Source organism: Acinonyx jubatus, chromosome F2, assembly GCF_027475565.1.
Source record: "Acinonyx jubatus isolate Ajub_Pintada_27869175 chromosome F2, VMU_Ajub_asm_v1.0, whole genome shotgun sequence".
NCBI classification, from domain to species: domain Eukaryota; kingdom Metazoa; phylum Chordata; class Mammalia; order Carnivora; family Felidae; genus Acinonyx; species Acinonyx jubatus.
The window spans coordinates 4,625,227-4,645,809 of record NC_069394.1 but is presented as its reverse complement, the minus strand read 5'-3'; the positions used below and the strand labels follow the sequence as shown (position 1 = coordinate 4,645,809).

The following is a 20,583-nucleotide window of genomic DNA, read 5'->3' as shown; positions in this document are numbered from 1 at the left end:
GCCCCATTCCCACCCATCCACCAGTGGCCGCCTGGCCTCTGACCGAGCACCTGCAGGGCCACTGAACACCCCATCTTCGGTAGCTGTGCCCCTTGGAAAGTCTCTATGTGAACCAGTCAAAGATGCTACAGGCTTAAGCACCAGAGGTCAGCAAACACGGAGTCCCTACTCTGTGCCAGGCACGCTGCTAGGAACTAGGGACACGGATTTGGGGGGTGGGGGGCAATGTAGTCACTGTAGGGACACCAAAGAGGACACCTAGCCTCACTGTGCTTCTTCATCCGTCTGCCTTCAACCACAGGACACTGTGCTTAGCGGCGAATCAAACCCATAAAGTATGTACAATCTGGGTAAGAAGACAGGTGCTTAATTAACTCAAGTTAAATTAAATGAAATACCCTGAGATATTATAGTGCTCAATAACAATATGGATGTTTCGACTAACATAGCTAATAGCCTATTGGCAGCTCTCTATTTTTCATCCCTATTTTTAACTCTTTCCTGGAGACTTGGCTCAAATATCACTTCTTTTTTAGGAAGCCCCGGGGGTCCTGCCTTTCTCTGTGTTCTCTCAGTTCTCTGTGTTCTCTCTGTGGGCTCCCTTCTGCTGGGGGCTCTGATCACACGGGGCTGGGGGTTTCTATATACATGACTCATGGCAGACAACAGACCTATCCCCATGTCTCCAGGACCCAACTCCAGACCCACACGTGAACTAAATCGAATCCTTCAATCTGCTTCCAAAAGTCATTTCAAGAGGACAAGATGGCACCACATCCTCTGTTTGAGCTGCTGAAATGGGGTCCCCGGCGTGGGTGAGCCGGGAATCAGAAAAGAAATACATGTTATGTTACTCACCCGGAGACCTTGCAAACCAGGAGGGCCAGCCTTGCCTCCGGGACCCATCAGACCCTTTAGGAGGAGGAGAAAGGGGGGGGGGGGGAAAGAAACCATGGTCAAACACAGTTCAACATCATAGGTTATACTTGGCCTTTTCACTCTCAGTGGGTAGGAAAATACCATCCTATCCCAATGGGGGAAACTGGGAGGTCAGGAGGGAAAAAAGTCCTGCCCCCTCAAATCTATAACACTTTAAATGTTTGTTTATTTTTGAGACAGAAAGTGAGGGAGGGAGAGGGAGAGAGAGAGAGAATGTGCATGCGAGCAGGAGAGGGGCAGAGAGAGAGAAAGAGAGGGAGAGAGAATCCCAAGCAGGCTCTGCACTGTCAGCACAGAGCCTGATACTGGGATTGATCTCACGAACCGTGAAATCATGACCTGAGCTGAAATCAGGAGTCAGACACTTAACCAACCGAGCCAGCCAGGTGCCCCAAATCTTTAACACTTTGAAACGTGCACACCTATTGGACCGAATTAAGTATGTTCAGCAACCAAGATGTAGGCAACACCATCCACCCTTTAAAGATGAACACAGTAGCGGTCAAATGCCTTGCATTAGAGCTTTGCATAATACATACACAAAAGAAGTGTCTGGAACCCAAGTGTTTTTGGCTGTAAGGCAGTGCCATTTCCCCTGAATGTCGCTGGCTCAGCAAGAACTAGCTTGGGGTATATGACTCGGTCCACAGTGATGAGCAAAATATGGCAGTCTGGACAAAGAAACGAAACTATCTAAGAAAGATCAGTTTCAGTTGAGTAAGGAACGCTGGTGCAGGAAGGGGTCACACTGACCTGATAATTCAAATCCTTCCCCCAAGATCCCCTCCATATCTGCTGCATGGCCTCAGACAAGTCCCTTGGCATCTTTGAACCTCAGGTGGCTCCTCTCTGAAGCGAGGATGACATACCCACCTATCGAGTGGATGTGAGGACCACATGAAGAATGGACACAGAAGCCCCAAGTTCAGCTCCCACCACCCTCCTGACCTCACCCTGATTTACACCCACGTGATGGCACCTCGAGTGAGGCATGCGGTGGCAGTGGTCAAATGAGACCCTCGGCTCTGTGGCTCGATCGGCAACTTCCCAGGTGGATCCTGGCCAGAAGCTCCCCCTCTGTTCTTCCAAATCCGCACTGTCAACAAATGCTATCACGCAGAGAGTTACCATTGCCAGGTTTGGCATGACTATTAAGTGACAGCACTGTATTTAGATCCAAGTTCTTTTCTCTTAATAACACCATGGAAATAAACACACGAATGGAAAGCCTGCAGAAACTACAGGTTTAAATCTCCTCTCCCCACAAGGATTACCTTGCCGAGCTCAGGGCACACAGCAAGGAAGGAAAGACTCTGCATAAGCGAGTTTTCCTTAAGCATCAACAAACACCTTGCGTTTGATCCGTGCACTTTCCCTTCCTTATTTCGCTCCAGCAGACATTGATAAAATGGCCAGGGCCTGTCTTGTCTCGGGAAAAGGATGAAGGCTGCACGCCTCCTGGACAGCTCCAGCATTTGGATGCAAAACACTGTGCACTGTTTTCCATTTAGAGAAGGGGATACATTTTCCTCTCGCTGGGACTGCTGAACACAAACTCCAAAATTTTCCATTCCCCACAGAAGTCGCCGAAGCCAGCTTCTCAGTTTGATTCAAGCCAATGAATATTTAGGGAGCGACTGCTCTGCGGAAGGCCCAGGGCCAGGTGCTGCTGGGGATTCAAACCAGACAGAAATGGCAACTGATAAGGGTACTGGGCTTAATAAGGCTGCACAGAGCACGGCTTGGCACAGGAGCTCATGAAGCCCTCACAGCACGTTCACGTGGATGACGATGGTGATGATGATTTCTAGGTATGGAATAAGGCAAAAGAGGATCAGAGAGGGTAAGTGACGTCAGCAAAGACACAGGGCTATCTGGTGGAAGAACTGGGACATGAGACCAGACGTTGCAGTTCAATCCCAAGCACCTTCCTTTCGTGGCCGTCTCGCTCCTTGTGAGCTCACACAGCAGTCAGGCCCCACTTTAGTGCTCCTCTTGAACAGCGTTAGAGGGCCACTCCTCTACAAGCATGAACTAAGTCCCCACTATGAGATAAACTGTGTATTTAGACAGGGGAGAGACATCGGTCCTGACCTCAGAATCTTCCAGTCCTGGTCTCTCCTCACGGGTCTCCCTTTCAACAAGTCTTGGGAAGGCTGTTGTGTTTCTGAACTCCTTGCAATAGAATTCCATCACCAACACACTTTCTCCACTAAGTCCCATTCTATGGAGAGCATCTAGCAGGGGGGACAGCTTCAGAACCTCAAACAGCCCCATCCGGGGCTACAGGGTTCGGGCACTCTGGTGTCCGAATGTGCTGAGGGTTCAGGGCTGTGTGCCCTTGTCCCACAAGATAGACCGCAGGAACAACACACGCGGGGAATCTCGTTAATCATCTAGAGATTGCAAGTGCTTACTCGACAGTTATTTTTTTCCTATCTCCTTCATTAAACTATGACATCTACCCATGTGTTTTCATCCCTCTAACTCCAGCGTCAATATTTGACCACAAACATTTAAGGGTTCTTACTTCTGTCCCCTGCTTCATTTATCATAAGAAAATCTGCATAAAAGGGAGGATCCAGAATGAGAGGTCAAGAAGGCTGTGTCTTCATTCATCAAGGCTAGGCACTATTAGTTTCCTACTCTTTAGTGGGGGACGTGAAGAAAATAATTCCCCTTTATACATTTCAGAAAAGTATCACTACCTTGTGCACTCAGAGGTAAAAAGAGCATGGGTTTGACAGACATATCTAGGTCCAAAGCTCATTTCTACTTCTTAATAGCTGTGTGACTGTGTACAATCTGTTCAATATCTCCGTACTAAGGTCCTCATTGGTAAAACAAAAATAATAACTTCGCTCTTGCAGATTTAACATGCGTATGTTTGCACAGAAACATATATACTATAGACTTTCAGCACTTGCCAATTATAGATCTGAAATATATATGCATGTATGCACAGAAATCCAAACACTGAGAGCACACATTACCTGCCTTTTTCTACTGTTAAATCTCCCAACGGTTATCATAATCGTGGGGAGCTCTGGAGACCAAGCCTTAGAGAAGTTAAACAAGACATTCAAGGTTACAGAGACAGAGGTGGCGCTTCTGACCCGAACTTTTTGATATGAAATTGTTCTAATTATACTGGAATTAAACATCTGCTAGATTTCTTCCAGCTTCACCCCAACAAAACCATACACATGTACCCTAATGAGGAATGGGTCCTGATGGCTTCATATAAATCTGATTTATGGACATTTCACAGTAACAGCCGTCTTATTACCTTCGAGAAGACATGGTAATTTGAAAGGGGCAGCAGCATGTTGCCAGGATGTGACTCTTGATCTCAGGGTCGTTGAGTTCAAGCCCCACATTAGACACAGAGCCTACTTTTTAGGGGACTCCTGGGTGGCTCAGTCAGTTAAGCCTCCAACCAGCTCAGGTCATGATCTTGTGGTTTGTGAGTTCAAGCCCCGCATCCGGCTCTGTGCTGACAGCTCAGACAGAGCCTGGAGCCTGCTTCAGATTCTGTGTCTCCCTCTCTCTCTGCCCCTCCTCCTTCCTCTCTCTTTCAAAAATAAACATTAAATAAAGTAAATGGAAACTTAAACACCAGACTGCACACCAGAAATCCCGCCAGTGACCTCTTTTTGCCTGGGGGAGTGGTGCTGGGAAGTCAGGCTGTCTGGGTTTCAATTCCATTTCCACACTTGGTAACTGCCTGGTCTGTGGCCAGTAATGTCACTGGTCAGGCTTCAGCCTGCTCTTGTGTAAGATGGTAACACCACCGCCTGTCGCCTGAGGGGATGGGACCAGCTTCTGCAATACCAAAGAGCTAAGAGGTGGAAAACCACTGTGCTCCAGACCTAGATGTGTTCAGAGCAGACCCTGGGCTGAGACGGTGACTTACCGGAGCTCCTGGTGGCCCAGGTGGGCCCTGGTGGCCTCGTGGTCCTGGAGCTCCCTGGTAACAGAAGCCAAACACACATTAGCCACAGCTCCCCCATTCCCCATGACTCAGGACCCTTTGCTGACTCAGAGTCTACGTCCGGAGTTCCAAAAAGCGACCCAGAGATATAGAGCAGGAATGTGCATTCCTGGTGGAAAATCAACTTGGCCCATCTCTGGAAGGCTCCATCTGAGCTCAAAAAGCAGCTTCGACCCCACGGTGGTAGCCTTTCCATCTCTGCTCCTACCTGGAGCCCCACAGGGGGAGGACCCGGATTCCCCTTACCTGCTCACCCTTCAGGCCCTCTCTCTGCACCTGTGGGACAAACCATGTGTCAGCAAAGAGGGTGGCCTTTTTCCAACGACCATTGCCCTCAGCTCCGGTAACAGTATTCGCACAGCCTGCCGTAACGCAGTAATTTCTGACTCTTCTCCGATTTTATCCCACCTTTAGTGTTCCAAGTCTTGTATTCCAGCTCACGGGGTCAGAAGAGTTCTTGCCCATTCTTAGAGGCAAGGACCTTTCCACACACCCAATTCCATCAGCACATGAGCCTGGGATTCCCACCGCTTGGAATGGCTGCCCACTTACCACAGAGCCCGGTACCCCAGGAGGTCCTGCAGGCCCCACGTCACCCTGCACAGAAATGACACACACGTCACCAGTGTACCTACTGCGACCTTCCTCTGCTGGTCCCCGCCCCCCTTCGGGGCCCTTGATATCCACACAAGTCCATGGGACCACTGCCTCCTCTGAGCCTCAGCTCATGCTCCCGCCATGCTGGGCCTCCCTCCCTCCTCCTGACAGATTTTCTGCGTCTAATTCTTATCTTTGTACCAAGATCACAGGAGCTTTTATTTTCTCCCTTCTGCGCATCCAGCCCAGAATCCAGTTGGTGCTTTCACAGTCCCTTCTAGCTCTTGGTCCACTCTTCAGTGAGCACCTGCAGTATGGGCACCACAGTGGACACAGCCAGGGTGGTGATGACACCTTATGGCGCATCCTTTGTGCCAAGTCCCCGGTTCAGCACGTGGTCAGCATTTCATGTTTATCAAAGAAGTAACACAGATGCTGTGATCACTCCCATCTGTTTTCACGAAGTCATCAGGTGCAAAAGACTTGCTCTGTGTCCCCTGCCCCAGCACCTCCGGGTCACCTGGCCTATGACGGCTGTGGCTGCATCAGGTTTCCAGGGTGTGAGCCACATCTTGGTTCTACGTGGGGGCATATTTGGTGACTGTGGCCATAGAAAAATCTTCACTGCTATGACTCTAGTGCGCCATAGCTCTAAACAAGGACACGACTTGTAGCCCATGTCCCCCCACACAGTTTGGGGATACAACTCCTCATCTTCCCCTGAGACTAGCTCAGGGAGCGTGGGGAAGCAAGAATAAAGTGCTATTGAGTAGGCTAGCAAAGGATGAATGAGCTTCTGGATAAATATGAAAGCATCTCTTAAATACCAACGCCGAGGAGCCAGAATGAGGGACTCCAGGCACGTGCGTGGTCCTGCGCTGCGTGGGAGGTCCCACTATGTGGACAGGGTGTGTTTTCGTTGCCACTGACACAGCCACAACTCCACTGTCCCCACTGGCTGCCCGAGACTCGGAAAAGTATTTCTGTTTACATTGCATCAGGCGATTTTCTAAGATCCCAACTAAATGTTGTTTTAATAGACTTTATTTTTTTTGCAGAATTTTGGCTACACAGCAAAACTGAGAGTTAACGAGCACCCACCTTTCTTGCTGTACCTTGTCTCTGTCTTGCACTTACAGTAACGGGGTCCTACCTCAGAAACACCTCGTGATGCTGGTTTTTCCTCTCTGTGGCACCATCGCGCACCCACCCCCACAGACGTGCACACACATTCACACACTGCATTTTTTTTACCATTCTAGGCCCTCTCCAGATGCTTCTATGACGCCTGCACATGACAACTTCCATGCCCTCAGAAATCGGCTCACGTATCTCCATTTCTCCGTGAATGAACGTCCTTCAACCCCCACCCCCGGCCAAGATTATTTTTTCCCTAGGCTCCCAGAAACCTTATTAATATTTTGGTAACATGATTCTTCGAAGACATTCTGGGCTATACTGTAATTTCTGTGTGGCCATCTTATACACACACACACACACACACACATATATAAACATATATTTAAATGAGATAATTAGATACATGTAGCTGAATAATGAATCTTCTGGGTTCATGACTTCATCGCCTTTCTTTCATTTCCACTATGCTTCAGCCTCGTTTCCACATTTACTTTTGTAGTATTTATTGTTGTATTCATCATCATCACACTATAAAGAGCGAATTTTCGATAACAGTTATGAAATTAATGGGTACATGCTTTCTCACCGGCTCAGGTAATTTTACAGACTATGACAGCCAGTGTCCTGACCTATTAAATCACTATTAAGGAAAACTACGATCCCGTCGTTCATCCGTAATAATTGTGTGTCTGTAGCTAATAGATACCAGAGCCTTTCCATCTGCCTGGCCTTGTTCTAAGGTCCTCTTCCCCTCTGATACTCTTTCCCATCTTAGGGATGGGGATGCTTAGGAACTTGTTCAAGGTCAAAAAGCTAGTAAGTAATAGAACAGACTAATAGTCTGTCTGTGAATCATTTCTTTGCATTATTACATAGGTGATTCCTTTTTGCAATGGTCATTTTAGCCATTGTGGTAGTTAGCCCCCCAGATGGCCCCCAGAAGCCCCACCCCCTGGTGTTCCCCACCTTGTACAGTGACCTCCCACCCAGTGCCAGTGCTAGGCCACATGACCAGCAGCACACAGCGGAAGGGATGCTGTGCGGCCTCCGAGATAAAGTTACAACAATGATGGTGGCCTCCATGTGGACCCACATCACCCCGACCTCAGGTCACTCACCACCCGCTCCAGGGAAGCAGTTTCCCCTTTTGTGAGCAGCTCTACAGAGAGGCTGTGTAATGCAGAAGCAGAGCCTGTGGCCAACAGCCATCAAGGAACCAAGGCCCTGATGAAGACCATGTGTGTGAGCTTGGAAGCAGATTCTTCAGCTAACCACACCCTGGCTGGAGGCCTGGCCACAACCTCACGAAAGACCTTGGACCAGGACATGCTGCCTTAGATCCTGGCCCTCGGAGATGATGTGAGACCACCTGACGGCTGGTCTACACTTCCAAGGTTCAGGAAGACTGTTATGCAGCAATAGACAACCAACACAAGCATAGGATCAGTCAAGTAGGACTCTTAACACAGCACAAGGAGTGCGTCCCGGCCACTGAGATCTGCGGCCCATCACTGTGTGGGCAGGGAGTCCTGTGCGCCTTGGTCCAAGGCCACTGTGGGGTCTGAAACAAGACACCCTAATTTTCTGGGCCTCTGTTCTCTCATCTGTAGAGTCAGGACGTATCAAAGACCAGCTTTGTGGTTCTGAAGGCTTTCTCTAATAATAAAACATCTAAGATTTGTCTAGATGATGTTCTCTTAGAATGAGTTGTGAGGCATCCTATCACCTGAGCATCACTGGTTTCCTGGTTATTCCAGTGAATGACCCAAATACTTCCATGACCCGTCACCTTGTCTTAGACCTTCTGCTGTATTCATCATAATAAGTGATAACTAAGCTGCTTCCCAAACTGCAGGGGCCAAAAACCCAAAACATCTATAAATGAGGTGGAAGGCTGGTAATTTCTCTCTCTCTCTCTCTCTCTCTCTCTCTCTCTCTCTCTCACACACACACACACACACACACACACACACAGACACAGACAGTAGCAGGAGTCACCTAGGCCCAAACCTCAAGGATCATTCCCTCTTAGTGACTTGAAATAAATGACTTATTTTAGAATTTAGAATCCCCTGTCAAGGAACTGCGAGAATATATTAAAATCCTGATGCCAGGATAATATAACAATATAAATCTCAACTCTAAAAATACTTGGGAGAGAGAATAACTTAACTCCATTAGAACTGAAGCCCAAGTGAGCAAGTTTGGAAGACATCAACATTCTCCAGCCGCCATTCATAAGGTGAGGCTTCTTCAGCCTGTAGATCTGTTTATTTATTTATAATACAAACCCTGTCTGCTTCCATGAAGAGTCACAGCAGCCTCCCTCTGCATTTGCTGGGACTCGTGCGAACCAGGCAGTGACCTTCGCCTGAGCTCCACGGTGTGACCCTGAATAGATGTGATCTTCTTGGCCTGAATCCACCTTAGTTTACCTGGATTCCCCCCCCACCCCTTCCTCCCCCTCCCACTCTCCCCAGCTATTCTCAAACCCGATGCTGGATGCCCTTCCTAAGGGCTTATGGAAGAATCTGGAACTCATGCTCTTTTCCTCTTATCATAACCCAGAATACACCACCCCTTCCTAATTTTCCCTGCCACCCTGCATGCTTAGGAAAGCTATTGTCTTCATGTACATTTTCACAGCATTTCACAATCTGCCAAGACTTTTTACATGCATTTTTTTTCCCACTGAGATACGGAAATTCTAAGCAGCAAATTTACTGAGTGAGGCCTTGTTGAATGTTCTAAAGGACATGGCCAGTATGATGAGATGCGATCTTTATTTTATTTATGAAAGATCTAGTACATTTTCAGAATTATTATTCTGGTAAGAAAAAAAAACACCACATTTTTTAAAATGTTGCAGAGAGGAGAGAAGGAAAAATGGAAGAAGAATAGGAAGAATCTGTCAGATTTTGTTTGGTATTAATTCACAGCCTGCCTTAGCCCCAAAAGCAATTTAAGTAGCAAAATATTTTAATAATGTCTGGGTATTATATAATAGGGATTTTTTAATGGATTTTTATTCCTCAAAGTAGGAAAACAAAATTTAAATAAAATAACCAGAAATTTCTTGTGAACTGAATTCCTGAGGCCCAGCTCATCACCTCTGTCTACACTCGGTTCCCAGAACTCCAGCTTGGGCCCTGATTTGTTCAGGTGGCCATGACCGTGCCCACCTGCCCAGAGCCCAGAGCCTGTCTCTCCCCAGGCCCGGCTTACCTTCTCTCCCTGGGGCCCTGCCACGCCAGGAGGGCCAGGTCTTCCCTGGAGGAAAGAAAGGGAGGACTGTCACCAGCAGTAAGCCAGGAAGGAGGAGGCCAGGGCCTTGCAGCCCCAAAGCTCTCATCTGCATTTTCCCCCCAGAAATCACAGATCACACTTCCTGGATGGGACTTCCTGCTGGAAAATTCCTTCTCAGTGACCACCCCCACCCCACCCCCCCAGCAAATGTCACATTCTGTGTGGTCCCCTCTGGACTTAGCCATACTGCGGTGTGTGGAACACCCATTCTGAGAGGCAAGGACAGTTTCCTGAAGGATATGAGGACACACTGGAGAAATTCCGAATGAGAGGCAGAAGCAGGCATCCATGATCTGTGGGGCATCACGGACTCTTCAGAAGATGCTGAGGACCAGTTAGGTCTCCAGGGCCAAGGGTGGAGGGAAAGGGCTGCCTGGACTCTGGGCTAGGATCAGCCAGTGCAGCAGGGAAAACCAAGGCCCTGGATGGACAGTGTGGGAGATGCTACAGACTGCCCTCCTCCTTCCCAGGGTTCTCACCAGGAAGCTTCTAAGAGGGTCCCAGTGGAGAGCAGAGGAGTTAAAGTTCCCGCCGGAGCGGAGTGAGGAGGGGCCCTGAGCCACTCCACCCCGGGGGCCCTCCTGTGAGTCTCCTCCTAGGAGGAAGAAGAATCTGGAAGGCAGATGGACAACCAGTGTTCATCCCCGTGGACAAGGGACTCTCATAGGAGCTCATTCTCAAGGCATAATTAGAGATGTGCTCAAAGATGTATATGTGAGCTCTCTTGCTTCCTTTTTTTCCTATAAACAGCAAAGATGAGAACAGACCAAGTGTCCCCTCATAGGAGGACCCCCTCCGTGAGGCTCACTGTCCCTCACCGCTGCCTCCACACCATCAGTATCTTCCGACTTGCTGTTCATTATTTGGTCGCCTTTCCCCTGCAAGAAGGGTGTTTTCCTTCTGGGCCATCAGCAGGTGCGTATTTCTAGTGTTAAGAGTCAGCCCTGGGGCGCCTGGGTGGCTCAGTCGGTTGAGCATCTGACTTCGGCTCAGGTCATGACCTCACGGTTCGTTGAGTTCAAGCCCCGCGTCGGGCTCTGTGCTGACAGCTCAGAACCTGGAGTCTGCTTCCTATTCTGTATCTCCCTCTCTCTCTCTGCCCCTCCCCTGCTTGTGCTCTGCCTCTCTCTCAAAAATAAATAAACATTAAAAATAAAAGAGTCAGCCCTGGCACAGGGGCGGCATGCAATAAATATTTTTAAGCAACAAAAATGAATAAATGATAGCACATTCATACCATAGAATACTAAGTGGTCACTGGAGTCCTGTCCCTGGTGAATATTTAAGAAAATGGCTACATGTTTATGACATAATGTGAAAGGAAGGGGCAAGACATAAAAAGGTATTGATGGATAAAGAAAATGTGGTATATATATACAATGGAGTATTACTCGGCAATCAAAAAGAATGAAATCTTGCCATTTGCAACTACGTGGATGGAACTGGAGAGTATTATGCTAAGTGAAATTAGTCAGAGAAAGACAAAAATCATATGACTTCACTCATATTAGGACTTTAAGAGACAAAACAGATGAACATAAGGGAAGGGAAACAAATATAAAAACAGGGAGGGGGACCAAACATAAGATGCTCATAAATATGGAGAACAAACTGAGGGTTACTGGAGGGGTTGGGAGTGGGGATGGGCTAAATGGGTAAGAGGCACTAAGGAATCTACTCCTGAAATCATTGTTTCACTATATGCTAATTTGGATGTAAATTAAAAAAAAAATTAAATTAAAAAAAAAGATACTGTTCCAATTTGTTAAGTGACAATGCATATAAAACCAAGATGTTATTTGGAGGTGCTGAGATTATCCATAGATTTAATTTATATCAATATAGTATATTGAAGTTAACACATGGCAAGGGATTTGTATATCAAATTTAGTTAATTTATGTTATTATTTTATCTCTAAGCTAGTAATATGAACATATTAATGGACTGATAATGTGTTATGGTATACAAATACGTATTTTCCCAATTGTCTTCAAGCGGATGTAGAATTTTAGGTTTTATTTACAGCTTTAACCATTTAAATAATTAAATTTAGTTACTTTTTGGACAACACATTCCCCCCATGGTTCAAATTTGTGTGCATGAGAATTCCCTTCCATTCCCTTCCACAAGTCAGTGAGGGGCCTCTTCCGGAGGCCATGAACAAAAAAAGTAGGTTTCAGAGAGAGTGCACATCTGCATAAGTCCTCAATGCAATTTCCCACACCAATCTACACTTGCCTGTACTTTCCACTTAACCGAGTATCTATGGAACATCTCTATCAGCATGTTAGGAGTTTCATTAATTTCCATGGCTTCGTATTATTCCTCTGTAACTATATGGTTATAGCTCAACTATAACCCCCTGATTTGTTTGACTAGTTCCTTACTGAGAAGCTTCTGTGTTGTTTGTAATCTTTTACTCTCACAGAAGAGACACCAATGAACACATCTGATGCACGTCGTCCATGGCCTTTACTGCAATCGTCACATGGGTCAATGAGGTTAGAACGTATTGAAAGGGGTGTGTTCTCAGGGATCCCAATACCCTGGTGTTGGAGGAGGACTGTATGACCGTAAGCTGGAGTCTGGTCACTGGGCCTCCTGGAGCCTCCAGCTGAGCCAGAGCCCAAGGCAATCAGGCCCCACAGAGCTTTCTATCTGGCCCCAGTTGATCCTGTCCTCCGACAAAGCCTAGGCCACCAGAGCCAATGCCTGCTTACCTGCTCTCCTGTCTCCCCACGCTTCCCAGGGAATCCATCCAGGCCTCGCTCCCCCTGGAAAAGGAAGGAAAATGAAGAAATGAAGAACCAATGTACATCTCTGGGGTCAGGGCCATGATCAGGGAATGCAAAGGTTTTTAGCATCTTACTCTTCTAACCTTTACTCTCAACTCAGCATCTTTGGATACAAGACACACACACACACACACACACACACCAGGCTACAATATATGTGCATTGGGGGTCAAAGTGCATAAGTCAAAGGTCAGATAAACCAGATCCCTATTCCCTGCTTTGCATTTCCCAAATCTGTGACCAAGGGAAGGCCATGTAGCCTCTTGGAACCACACAGTCTCTTCATCTCCTAGGGTCCAAGTAACAGACTTGTGGGGTTTGTGATGCAGTTAATAAAACTGAGCATGTCTTTCTCCATTCATTCATCCAGTGGATATGCATGAACGTCCACTACGTCCCCAGGGCCTGGAGTTAAAAGTGAATTGCTGGCTAACGGTAAGCGATCATTCACGCATCCATCCAACACCCACCCACCTGCTTGCGATCAAAGCTGGACTTGTCTTTCTTAGCTGTATAATCTCAGGCAAGTCACTTCGCCTCTGAGGTTGTTTCTGTTGACCATGTGTCACGGGGATGATGATAACCCCTTCCTGGGAAGACACCTATGACTAAGGGATGAGGTAACCTATCCAAAACACCTGCTTGTGACAGGTGGTGAGCAGATGCCGCCATCTTTCTCCCAGCCCAGCACGGTTCTCTTGAGCCAAAGTCCACAGATGTTGGTGTGTTCCTCTCATGGGATAACTCCTTGTCTAATGTCCCCAGCTGTGTCTTCTCCCCACTGAGAACTCAGCTGATGACGGGGGGTGGGGGGGTCCATGCTAATATGAACATTCTACTAAGTGCCACCCCAGCCACCATGGCTTCCTTCTCAGAGTCTCCCCAACATGGCAGCTTCTCTCATTTCCACAGGCTGTGCTTACTGTTCCCTCTGCTGGCTCCTCAGCACCCTTCAGGGCTCACTTCAAAGTCATCTCTTTGGCCTTTTAATTCAAATTAGACACCCATCCTTCCCCAGCCTGTCTCACTGTGTCCCTCATTTTGCCATTAATTCGATTTGCATCTATTACCTGTGTCACCATCCTTCTCGCTCATGTGAGGCCTGAGGTGTGTTCACCCTTCCCGTGAGGGCACCCCCCACTGCCCAGCCCGGAGACGCGGTGTGGCCCCCACTGACATTTATTGAGTGACCAGAAGGCTACACGTGAAAGTTCTTTTGACTGTATTTCTCTATAACTGATCTACGAAGTTGTTCTTTCTTTGCCTTTTTGTTTTCTATTTTAAAGGTTGGTGTATCTTTCAGGATGTCGCTTTTCTCTGAATGATTAACAGTCTTGGTCTTCTGCTTGTTTTTGCCACACTGGTCCTATTGGCCTGCCTGCAGGGAACGAGTCACCTCCCTGCAGCTCACAGCCAGGAACCACAGGGTCAGGTGGACCCGACAGGGGGGAGGCATCAGCTTTTCTTCTTGGTCTGAATGCTTCCATTCCCTCTGGCCGTTGCTGGGTACCTGTTTTCTCTGTTAGTCTGGGGGCAAACACTGACGCTTCCCACGGGCCCACTGAAGCAGAGGTCAGGGGAGGAGCCACCCAACTCAGCATCCCCAAGCCAGGGCCCCAGTGAGGCACCGATAGTTGCCCCAGGTTCTTTGCTGCCCACAGCCCCGGAGCGGAGCCCGGGGATCATTCCAGCACCTCCCCAGCTCTGCAGCTTGCTTTGTAGTTTCTCTCCCGCATCTAAATAAACTTATGCATACGTGTTCTCTGCCCTTCAGAAATGATTTCAAAAGTTCTAGAACAATGATGTACACCTTTCCATTTTCAAGCATGATTACACATTCATTCTCTAAAAACGTCTCTTTGTTACATGAGCTCTGGGCGAACAGAGAGGATTTTTCTCTCTGCCAACTAATTCCACATTAGTTACCAACGTTCTCGTCCTCCACCTGCCATGAGGTTGGCAGGTCCGAGGGCAGACCATTGATGAGGAAACGTGGGCCCAGATGGAAAGCCACTCAACCCCGGCAGGATGTGCTTGCATTGACAACAGAGCCTGGGTCTCTGGACCCTTCCCCCTCTATTTCTACTGCCCCTGGGGCCTGAGCAGAGGACACTGGGGGATCATTCTGGTCTCTCCCACTGAACTGACAAGGTCTCAGAACCCATGGAATCCAGTGCCTTCCCTTTATAGGTGAGAAAACTGACCTTAGGGGTATATCTAGTCCAGGGTCACACAGAATCTGTGTGACAGTGGCAGGCCTGAAGACAAGGTCTCCTGATGGCCAGCCCAGAGCTCTCTTCCTTAGACAGGGCCAGCCTACTAAATGTCACCCCTGAATGTGGCACTTCCCCAGGGTTCAGCAAAACAAAAAACCGTGTCAACTGAGTACAATTTCACAAGGTCTATCACAAAGCAGGGGGCTCTGCCTGTTGCTCAAGCCCCATTTCTTACTCTCTTGCACCTGCACATCAAGATCAGTGAGGCCCAGAAGCAAGATTTCTCCCAGCAGCAACTCGGGAAAGCCACAGGTGAGCTCTAGCACCAGCTGCCTGTCCCCAGCCAGCACACGGAGAGCAGGGCCAGGTGGGACACAGCCGGAGTGCCGACAGATGTGTGTGTTCACCAGCAGGGGGATGCGGGAAGAGAAAAATGACCAGGCCAGGGTGGATGAGGGGAGAGAGAAGCTGAGGGAGAGCCCAGACACCGACAGACAGAAGACAGCTGTCCACGGAGCAGGGTCTCTAACCGAAGTGCCTACAGAAGCCCAGCTGAGGCACGCGACGGGAAGCAAAAGGGAAGAACGGGGCCGGAGGCAGAACTAGAAAGGGCATGTCCCATGTAAAGTCTGAGACTTAGCTTTGTTTTGCCGTTGTATGGTTTTGTTTGACTTGTCACCACTGTACTGACCGCATCAGCACAACAGAGGACGGGGTTTGGACAGCTGCCCACCTGCTTGGTTCCTGGCAGACAGTGGCAGCGAGGGCCCGGTGGTGGGGGGTGGGGGTGTGCAGAGGTACAGGGAGCCGCAGTCAACCCCAAAACTCAGACTCGAAGCCTGGCTCTCCCACATCCCAAGCTGTGTGACCTTGGACCAGTCACTTGGCATCTCTGACTCTGTCTCCCATCTATAAATACAGCAGCTACCTCTTAAGGCTCTGGTGAGAATTGGGTGAGCCAATCAATATCTGCAAAATGCATAGAACAATGTGTGGCATGTGGAAGGTGCAACGTTAGAAGCTAGTTAAGCAGAGCAGAGTGGCTACGTAGGGTGGGGAAGGAGAGAAAAATCAACCAGAGACAAGGGGCCAGCAGAGTCAAGTTCACGGGACAGCAAGGGCTGTGATGTGAACAGGGGACCGAAGCTGGAGGTCAGGGACCTGAGTTCTAATGCTGTTTTCCACCAACGTGGGCTGCTGCCTGCAGAGTCTACCCTGCTCTGAGACTCAGTTTCCAAACTGGGTTGAAATAACGAAAAGCGAGGACAGAAGAAAGGCGGCTGTATTCCCAGAACCCTAAGACCTCTTCCGACACTCACAATCCTTAACCGACAGGGACGTGTGTGTGCACGCAGGTGCAAGGGAACCCGTCCTCATCCCGAGCACCTTCCGGACACTGGGGGCCGAGGCTGGCTCTGTTGGGTCTGACAGCCCTTCAGTCCTATGAGACTAAGTGCATCATCCTGGGTCGAACGACTCAAAGGAGGAATCACTCCTGCCTGCAAAGCTCCGAGGGCCCCTCTCCATGCCAAGCCCTCCCGCTGCGGTTCTGGATCTCTGACACCAGGGGGAGCGCGTGCTCCATTAAAGTGGGAAGCCACCCTTGCCCTTGATAAATCTCAGGTCTGGGTGTTGGTGTGCAGGTCAGTGTGGGAGGGGCGTGGGCCATGTGTCTGCTGGGCACGTGCCATGTAGACCCTCACCCAGTGAAAGAGGGAACATGCCTCTGTGCACCCAGCATGTCAGGGATGTTTGCCAAACACCTGTCACAGTGAGACCCAGTGGGCAATTCTTCCTGCCCGCCCCCCCCCCCCCCCCCGAACGAGGAGGATTGAGGGGCTTCTCTAAGGCAGAGGTGGCGGCCGGTGTCACCAGGGAGGATCATGGCTTTTGGCCCTTCAAAACTCCCATTCTGTTAACATGTAGGGAGCCCCTACCAGGGGCCACGTCCTGCACTTGCCTTCGCAACTCGCTCAGCCAGGCCCTCAGAGCCACTATCCGAGGCAGGCACTGCTAGATCAGGATGTGGGGTCAGAAGCCTGTGTGAGTTCCCAGAGCCAGTGTGGGCAGAGCCAGTCTGAGAATCATTCTTTTTTTTCTGATTCCAAAGCTGGTGCCCTTACCAGTTTCCTTGGGTGCCATGCCCTGGCTCCCGTATCCCCAAACCAGGGCATTTCCCCCTGGGCCTCAGGAGTGTGAGTGTCACATCCACCCAAAGCTGTCCTGGCAGCCCGGTTTTCCAGACAGAACACTGTATCCACCTTCTGGCTCCTTAGTGACCCGAGTCCCCTTGCAATCTGCCAGCTGTCCCAAGCTCAGTAGTCCCTGGACAGTCCACTCAGGCTCTACTGCCCCTCAGTTGCCAGGATGCCCTCACACCTTCAGAGCCTCCACGCCTTCTGGAAGAGGCTTCAAGAAAGGGCAGTCCCCCGCCTTACACAGAGCACCCACTGTGTTGCTGTCTGAAGGTGGCCTCGGTAATGGACAGGCAGTAGCTCTCCACGGCCTGGCTCTGAGCTGCGCAAGGCCAGGCAACTGATGGGCCTGTCTCAAAGGGAGATGGAAAGTTCCTTCTTGCTGAGGTAAGAGATCAGAGAGGTTCGCGAGAAAATAAACTGTTTTAAGTACCCATCGGATACAAGACCTGGAAAGGAGCCTACGGGATGATGCAGTCCAGGCTTCTTGACATCTGGGAAGATGAAGGTGCAGAGAAGGGGCCAGCTCTCCTCAGAGCTGCCCAGAAAGTTAGCAAGGAAGCTGGAAACATACCCGAAGCTGAGCTTGCATAGCCCAGGCGGGCTCCCCCCCTCTCTATCTTTTCCTGTCTCTCTCTGTCTCAGTCTCTGTCCCTCTCTTTCTGTGTCCGTGCCCTTTACACATGGCACATATTTCCCAGCACTCTTCTACCCATTTTATAAATCTTAACTCCGTTGATCCTCCTGGTGGCCCTCATGTAACACGGTCACCCTCAGCGATGAGGGACTCTGAGGCTCAGACGTTAAATAGCTCTCCAAAGGTAACACGGTCTGCAGGGCTCAGAGCTGGGGTTCAAACACAGGCAGGCGGGCTCCAAAATGGTGCAGGACTTCCTCTATGCCACGATGAGCCACCTGGTGCAGCCCGGAGAGACCGAGGTCAACAGGGACACTGGCTGATGCCTCTCCTGGACGTCATCTGGAGGTGGCCCTCTGCTTCCTGAGCTGCCCTGTTAGAAACCTGCAGGGGGCTGGGCTATGGCCAATCTGCAGAGAGAGTTCAGGGGAACATCACTTGTCCTACGTTCCTGGTACCACTTCAGGCCTGGTGTGCCGTGGAGGGGAAAGCCCACGTTGGAATTGAGGAGCTCCTAAGCACTCTCTCTCTTTATAACGGGCCACGTGGCATCAGGAAATCATGGCCTCTGGGCTCAGTTCCCCATTTGTAAATAAGGAGAGATCTCCAAGCTTCTTTCTGGTCCTTTCCAGATCTGATAATTCAGGATTTTGATAGAAATGCACCATTTCTTGGGGCGCCTGGGTGGCTCAGTCAGTTAAGCGTCCAACTTCAGCTCAGGTCACGATCTCACGGTCCGTGAGTTCGAGCCCCATGTCGGGCTCTGGGCTGATGGCTCAGAGCCTGGAGCCTGCTTCCGATTCTGTGTCTCCCTCTCTCTCTGCCCCTCCCCCATTCATGTTCTGTCTCTCTCTGTCTCAAAAATAAATAAACGTTAAAAAAAAAATTTAAAGAAATGCACCATTTCTTGGCTGGACAAAAAAGCCTTAACCTAGACTCCCAAGGCTTGCTGGAAAAGCAGCCCCATGCTGTATGGGAAGAAGCTGTTACTTCAAAGCAGACTTTTGGAAAGAACAAACTCCTGCGTGTGTACAGACTGAATTTCCTCTAAAGCACAGGTGGGGAAAGGAAATACTTGTGGAAGTGTCAGTTATGTGCTGAACACGTATCCAACCTTCCAGCAGCTTCAGGGAAGACATCAGTATTTCCGCTCTGCAGATGAGCAAACTGAGGCTCTGGTACATCAAGTGGCTGTCCCAGCCCACGAGTGACAGAGCTGGCTCTCACGAGGCTTGTGAGTTCTGTCCTGCAGTCTTCACTGGAACCCCGGGAAACCCAAACTCACTGGTTCAGCGGGAGCTGCTACAACCAGGAAGCTTGGAGGAGCATCTTTCGGATGGCTCTGTGTTCCTGCTCTGGGCGCCCCGTGCCTTCTGTCCATGGCATTTCCTAACTAACGTGGCATGGTCCACGCAGCGTCCTGTTCACCATCCACTCCTGTGACATCATCTAAACCCGAGTGCTAGAATGCACCTTCCGAACCCATCCTATGCATTCTCCAAAAGAGTCCAAGTTCATCCACCTGTTAGTGAAGGCCGTCTGTAACCGGAGATCAATCCTGGTTTTGGCGTCAGCTCCTCTCGGGTGCCCAGTGCCACACCAACGTGTCAGCAGATGAGGACTGGTCATGTGCTTTGGGTCAAGGGTGCCCCCAGGGAGCAAGGACCCAGAGACGAAGGCAGCCTGAGCACTGTGCCCAGTTTGCGAGGGGTCTACACGTGTGTATGGGAAAGACACGTGGATTTGGTACAAATGACTATAGGGGCCCTAGGGGCGCTGAAGTGGAAAGGCCCCAGTAGGAGCTTGAGGGAGTCTGCAAGCGGAGGCCTGTTTTGAACCCCATGCCAGGGCACAGGCCTGGGTCCCTGACAGTTCCCTCAGGTGACAGCCAGGGTGGAACTCTGCAGGTCTGGGCTTTCATCCAGAATCAACGTTGAGCTCACTGTGCACTTTGGAAGCCTGGGCTTCCCTCTCGCTGTTCTACAGCCCAGCCCTATTACAGGCTTCGTTTCCCAAATCCTGCCTGCTCTCAGGCAGGGGCTTCAAAGCAGACTCTGAGCTGCCTGTCAAGCCATACCACCCTATGCCTGAACCTCCAGTTATTCCAAATGCCGTCTTTCAGGTCCCCAAGAGGTAAACAAGGGAGCAGAGAGCCACAGAAAGGAGCTCTTCTGGTAGACAAATATGTGGGACCGTGTTAAAACTCTCAAAAGAACCAAGAGACACAAATGCCGATGAGCATGGGGTAAGAGACGTCACACGTCGCTTTTTAAGTTAAGTTATAATGCCTAAAATTTAAATTTTTTTTTTTAATATTTATTTAGTTTTGAGACAGAGAGAGACAGAGCATGAACAGAGGAGGGGCAGAGAGAGAGGGAGACACAGAATCTGAAACAGGCTCCAGGCTCTGAGCTGTCAGCACAGAGCCCGACGCGGGGCTCGAACTCACAGGCCGTGAGATCATGACCTGAGCCGAAGTCGGACGCTCAACCGACCGAGCCACCCAGGCGCCCCATATAATGCCTAAAATTTAATATGCACACAGAAATCATGCTTTGGAGCCTCAGGTGGGGTACCATGCTAGCTCCTGTCTCCCTTTACTCTAAAGAACCTTTTGGAAAAGCTACGTGGCCGTGTGTTTCCAGAGCCACAAACAGGTTCATTTTCTTTGACTGGTAATCTCATTTCCAGGACAGCAGCCTAAAGAAATAACCCTACATTTGAAAACTAAATGACTAAATATAGCTATCGGTTTAAAAATAT

The 20,583-nt window shown here is 49.5% G+C and overlaps 1 protein-coding gene across 6 annotated transcripts in view; it reads right to left on the bottom strand.

Annotated features, from left to right (window-relative positions):
• Positions 1-20,583, bottom strand: part of COL22A1 (collagen type XXII alpha 1 chain) — a 259,422-nt gene that overhangs the window by 132,978 nt on the left and 105,861 nt on the right. For all 6 annotated transcript variants that reach the window (XM_053208097.1, XM_053208095.1, XM_027063837.2 and 3 more), the window contains 6 exons: positions 12,698-12,751; positions 9,896-9,940; positions 5,486-5,530; positions 5,180-5,209; positions 4,856-4,909; positions 859-912 (listed from right to left, as the gene is read on the bottom strand). In XM_053208097.1, the coding sequence (XP_053064072.1) occupies positions 859-912; positions 4,856-4,909; positions 5,180-5,209; positions 5,486-5,530; positions 9,896-9,940; positions 12,698-12,751 (282 nt within the window). The remainder of the gene's footprint in view (positions 1-858; positions 913-4,855; positions 4,910-5,179; positions 5,210-5,485; positions 5,531-9,895; positions 9,941-12,697; positions 12,752-20,583) is intronic.